The 3,729-nt window shown below is 45.1% G+C and overlaps 1 protein-coding gene across 1 annotated transcript; it reads left to right on the top strand.

The window, feature by feature from the left end:
* Nucleotides 1-479: 479 nt before the first annotated feature.
* LOC133455211 (uncharacterized) lies at nt 480-3,448 on the top strand. Its single transcript, XM_061734137.1, has 3 exons — nt 480-2,846; nt 2,923-3,018; nt 3,361-3,448. Exon 1 carries the CDS (start codon nt 728-730, stop codon nt 2,582-2,584), a length of 1,857 nt encoding a protein of 618 aa, XP_061590121.1. The 5' UTR covers nt 480-727; the 3' UTR covers nt 2,585-2,846; nt 2,923-3,018; nt 3,361-3,448.
* The last annotated feature ends 281 nt before the right edge of the window (nt 3,449-3,729 follow it).

Below are 3,729 nucleotides of genomic sequence, written 5' to 3'. Positions count from 1 at the left end.
TCATGACTACTTGTATGGAGGTCAGTTTACTGTAGTCACAGACAGTAATCCCCTCACATATATACTCACCTCTGCAAAGCTAGATGCAACCAGCTATAGATGGCTGGCTGCTTTGTCAACTTTCAACTTCAAACTTCAGTACCGCGCTGGAAAACAAAATCTTGATGCTGATGGACTCTCTCGGAAACCTCATGGGACTTATCTGGATGATAGCCAGTCTCAGAAAGAGCAGCATCGCATAAATCGCTTCACTCAGGAACACCTGGCTGATGCCAATTCCACCGAGGTGCTCTCCTCAGATGTTGTCGATGCTATCTGCCAGGGTTGCCTGGTCAGAACTAATCTTGATTCTGTCTCCAGTCAGTGCAGTCTTACACTGGTGGAGTCTCTTGCTCTTTCTGCAGCAGCAATTCCGGACAGTTATGTCTCGGAGGATCTGACTGGTTTACCTGTCATTCCATCGTTATCCCATCTCGACCTCAAAGAAAAACAGCGAGCTGATCCATGCATTCGTGAAATCATCTTCCAAATAGAATCTGGAGAAAAGATCCCTCCAACTGTAAGGACAGAACTCCCCGAACTTCCACTTCTGTTGAGGGAATTGAACAAGCTTGAGTTACAGAATGAAATTCTGTATCGGCGAAGGCAAGAAGGGGAACAAATATCTTATCAACTGGTTCTACCTGAAGATCTGAGAGCACTTGTCTTACAGAGCTTACACAATGACATGGGTCACATGGGCATAGAGCGAACTCTAGATCTTGTCCGAACACGTTTCTTTTGGCCCAAAATGGCAGCAGCTGTGCAACACAAAATCAAGACCTGTGATCGCTGTATACGCAGGAAAGCTTTGCCTGAGAAAGCAGCTCCACTGGTGAACATTAAAGCAACCCGTCCTTTGGAGTTGGTGTGTATGGATTTTCTCAGTCTTGAACCCGATACCAGCAACACTAAAGATATTCTTGTGTTAACTGATCATTTCACCAAGTTTGCAGTAGCTATTCCCACTCCCAACCAAAAAGCAAAGACTGTAGCAAAATGCTTGTGGGATAACTTTATTGTTTACTATGGTATCCCGGAGAGGTTGCACACTGACCAAGGGCCCGATTTTGAATCTCGCTTGATTAAAGAACTGTGTGAAGTTTCTGGAATACAGAAAGTTCGAACCACCCCATATCACCCTCGGGGAAATCCCGTTGAAAGATTCAACCGAACATTGCTCAATATGTTGGGGACTTTGGAAAATAAGCAGAAATCAAAGTGGCGAGAGTTTGTGAAGCCCTTGGTCCATGCCTATAACTGCACTCGTAATGAGGTAACTGGGTTCACTCCTTATGAGCTCATGTTTGGACGATCACCTCGACTTCCTGTTGATTTGGCTTTTGGTTTACCTGTGAGAGATCAGCCCAAATCTCACTCTCAATATGTGCAAGATCTCAAGAGCCGGTTGCAAGAAAGCTACCAACTAGCTTCTCGGAATGCTCTGAAAACAGCAGAAAGAAATAAAGTCCGATTCGACAAAAAGGTGACTACTTCAGAACTGGATGTGGGTGACAGGGTCTTGGTCAGGAATGTGCGTATCCGTGGCAAACACAAACTTATGGACAAGTGGGAGGCTGACATCTATGTTGTGATCAAGCGGGCTGGAAAGCTTCCAGTCTACACTGTATGTCCGGAAACCAAAGACGGCCCTAAACGCACCCTGCATAGGGACCTTCTTCTTCCTTGCGGGTTCCTCCCTGTGACAACAGCAGAAGAACTCTCTCCGCCTACGCCTGTCCGCCGGCCACGCACACGTCGTCATTCAGCCAACTATGAACCTGACACTGTTGATCTAGACTTTTGTGATGACGAGACTTTCAACACTTGGGTCTCTAGAAGTCATTTTCAGCCGACAGCTAAGTTTACTGTGGGAGGGCATTTCGATGCTGAAGAGGAGATTAAGACCCCCAAAGCTGTCGACCCTGCCTCTCTATCATCCAAACTTTCATCACCGTCACCCTTGGGCCCTCCGCCCACAGCGGAGCATCTGCCTGAACCCATTACTGTGGAGGAAACCATCTTACCTGGATCTGTGGAGGAAAACAACTTACCTGGATCTGTGGAGGAAAACAACTTACCTGGATCTGTGGAGGAAAACAACTTACCTGGATCTGTGGAGGAAAACAACTTACCTGGATCTGTGGAGGAAAACAACTTACCTGGATCTGTGGCGGAAAACAACTTACCTGGATCTGTGGCGGAAAACAACTTATTTGACTCTGTGGAGAACTTTCCCACTGATACCCTACTCGACGAAAACCTACCTGAACATGAAGTGCCTGGAGAACTAGTATTGGACCCCGCTGACATGTCTACTGAACCTGTTACAAATCCAAGTGACACCCCTGAGACTGAAAGCTCCCTCAGACGTTCACAAAGAGACAGAAAACAACCAGAGAGGTTTCAGTACCATCAGTTAGGCCATCCTTTAATTAATATTGTACAGTCTCTTTTCCAAAGTTTGTCTTCAGCCTACGCTGAAGCCTTGAGTGACAGTAATGGTTCCAAGTCCTTTCCTACTTCAAAGATCCATGTAGTATAGCCTCTTAGCATGCAACGGGACGTGCATGGATTTAGAGGGGGAGGATGTAACCCAGGTGCTAAATGAGCAGTTATTTCATATTTATATTTTTTTATATATATTTATGTTTATATTTATAAACTCATTTCCAGCTCATTCAGACCCCGTCAGTGTGACGTCATGTGACTAGCGTTCAGCCAATCAGCTGAGCCGCTCCGCTATTTACAGGAAGCAGATGCTCTCATTGTGGATGAATGGGGGCTGATGCGCGGAGCGGCTGCAGGTTAGTAAACGGTTGCTGGCGTTTTCACAATAAAGTGTTATATGACGGTTAACAGCCACTTTGTTGCCAACTGCAGATTGTCCACTGGCTGTCGGGAGGTTGTCGAAGTCTGAAACCTGTGAATACTTGATTGTCTGTCAGAAACCTGTTGAATACTTGACTGCCTGAATTGGTGAGTTGTGTTTTAAGTTTAGTCATTTAGTTTTTTTCCGAATGACTGAGTTACCTGAACTTTAACACTTCCAGTAAGGCATGTTTTGTTTTGGTTTGTTTTGTTTAATTACTGGGTCTTTTGTTAAAATGTTTGTTTTATGTTGACGCAGCGTGTCAATCAGCTGATTGGTAACAGCTGATGCTGCGGTGAGGAACGCACATTCAGTGCGCAAGTACTGTTTAGTTTAAATGCTTGAACTATTTAATCAGTACATTTATGGATGATAAGATGACCAGCAAATAATTATTTTCTGTGTTAATGATAACCTGTAATAAGAGCTCTGGCCTTATGTTTGACCAGGCCAGGTTTTGTGATCCCGGATGGTGAGCTATTCCAGAATCCAGTGATCAGGAGTCCACGTGGAGGAACCAGGAATCATACTCAACAGTAATTGTGTCTGCCACAGCGGTAGGCCACTGCAGCAAAACTCCCCCCCCATTCATCTCTTCTGCCCCATTCACTCAACCAAACGCTTGGACCCAGCACCCAGATTGACTAATTGACTGACTGACTGACTGCTTTGACCGGTGCTGAGGACCAGAACTGTGAAGAACAGAACTGTGAAGAACAGTGAACTTTATTTTTGGAGTGGGGAACCCACATTAATTTGTTTACGTTTTCGTGGGTTGTTTTGTTGTTTTTGGGATGGTTTTGAGTTGTTGTATTTTC

This window comes from Cololabis saira, chromosome 11, assembly GCF_033807715.1.
Source record: "Cololabis saira isolate AMF1-May2022 chromosome 11, fColSai1.1, whole genome shotgun sequence".
Lineage (NCBI taxonomy): Eukaryota > Metazoa > Chordata > Actinopteri > Beloniformes > Belonidae > Cololabis > Cololabis saira.
Note: the sequence above shows the minus strand (reverse complement) of the source record. Positions and strands in the feature narration are given on the sequence as shown.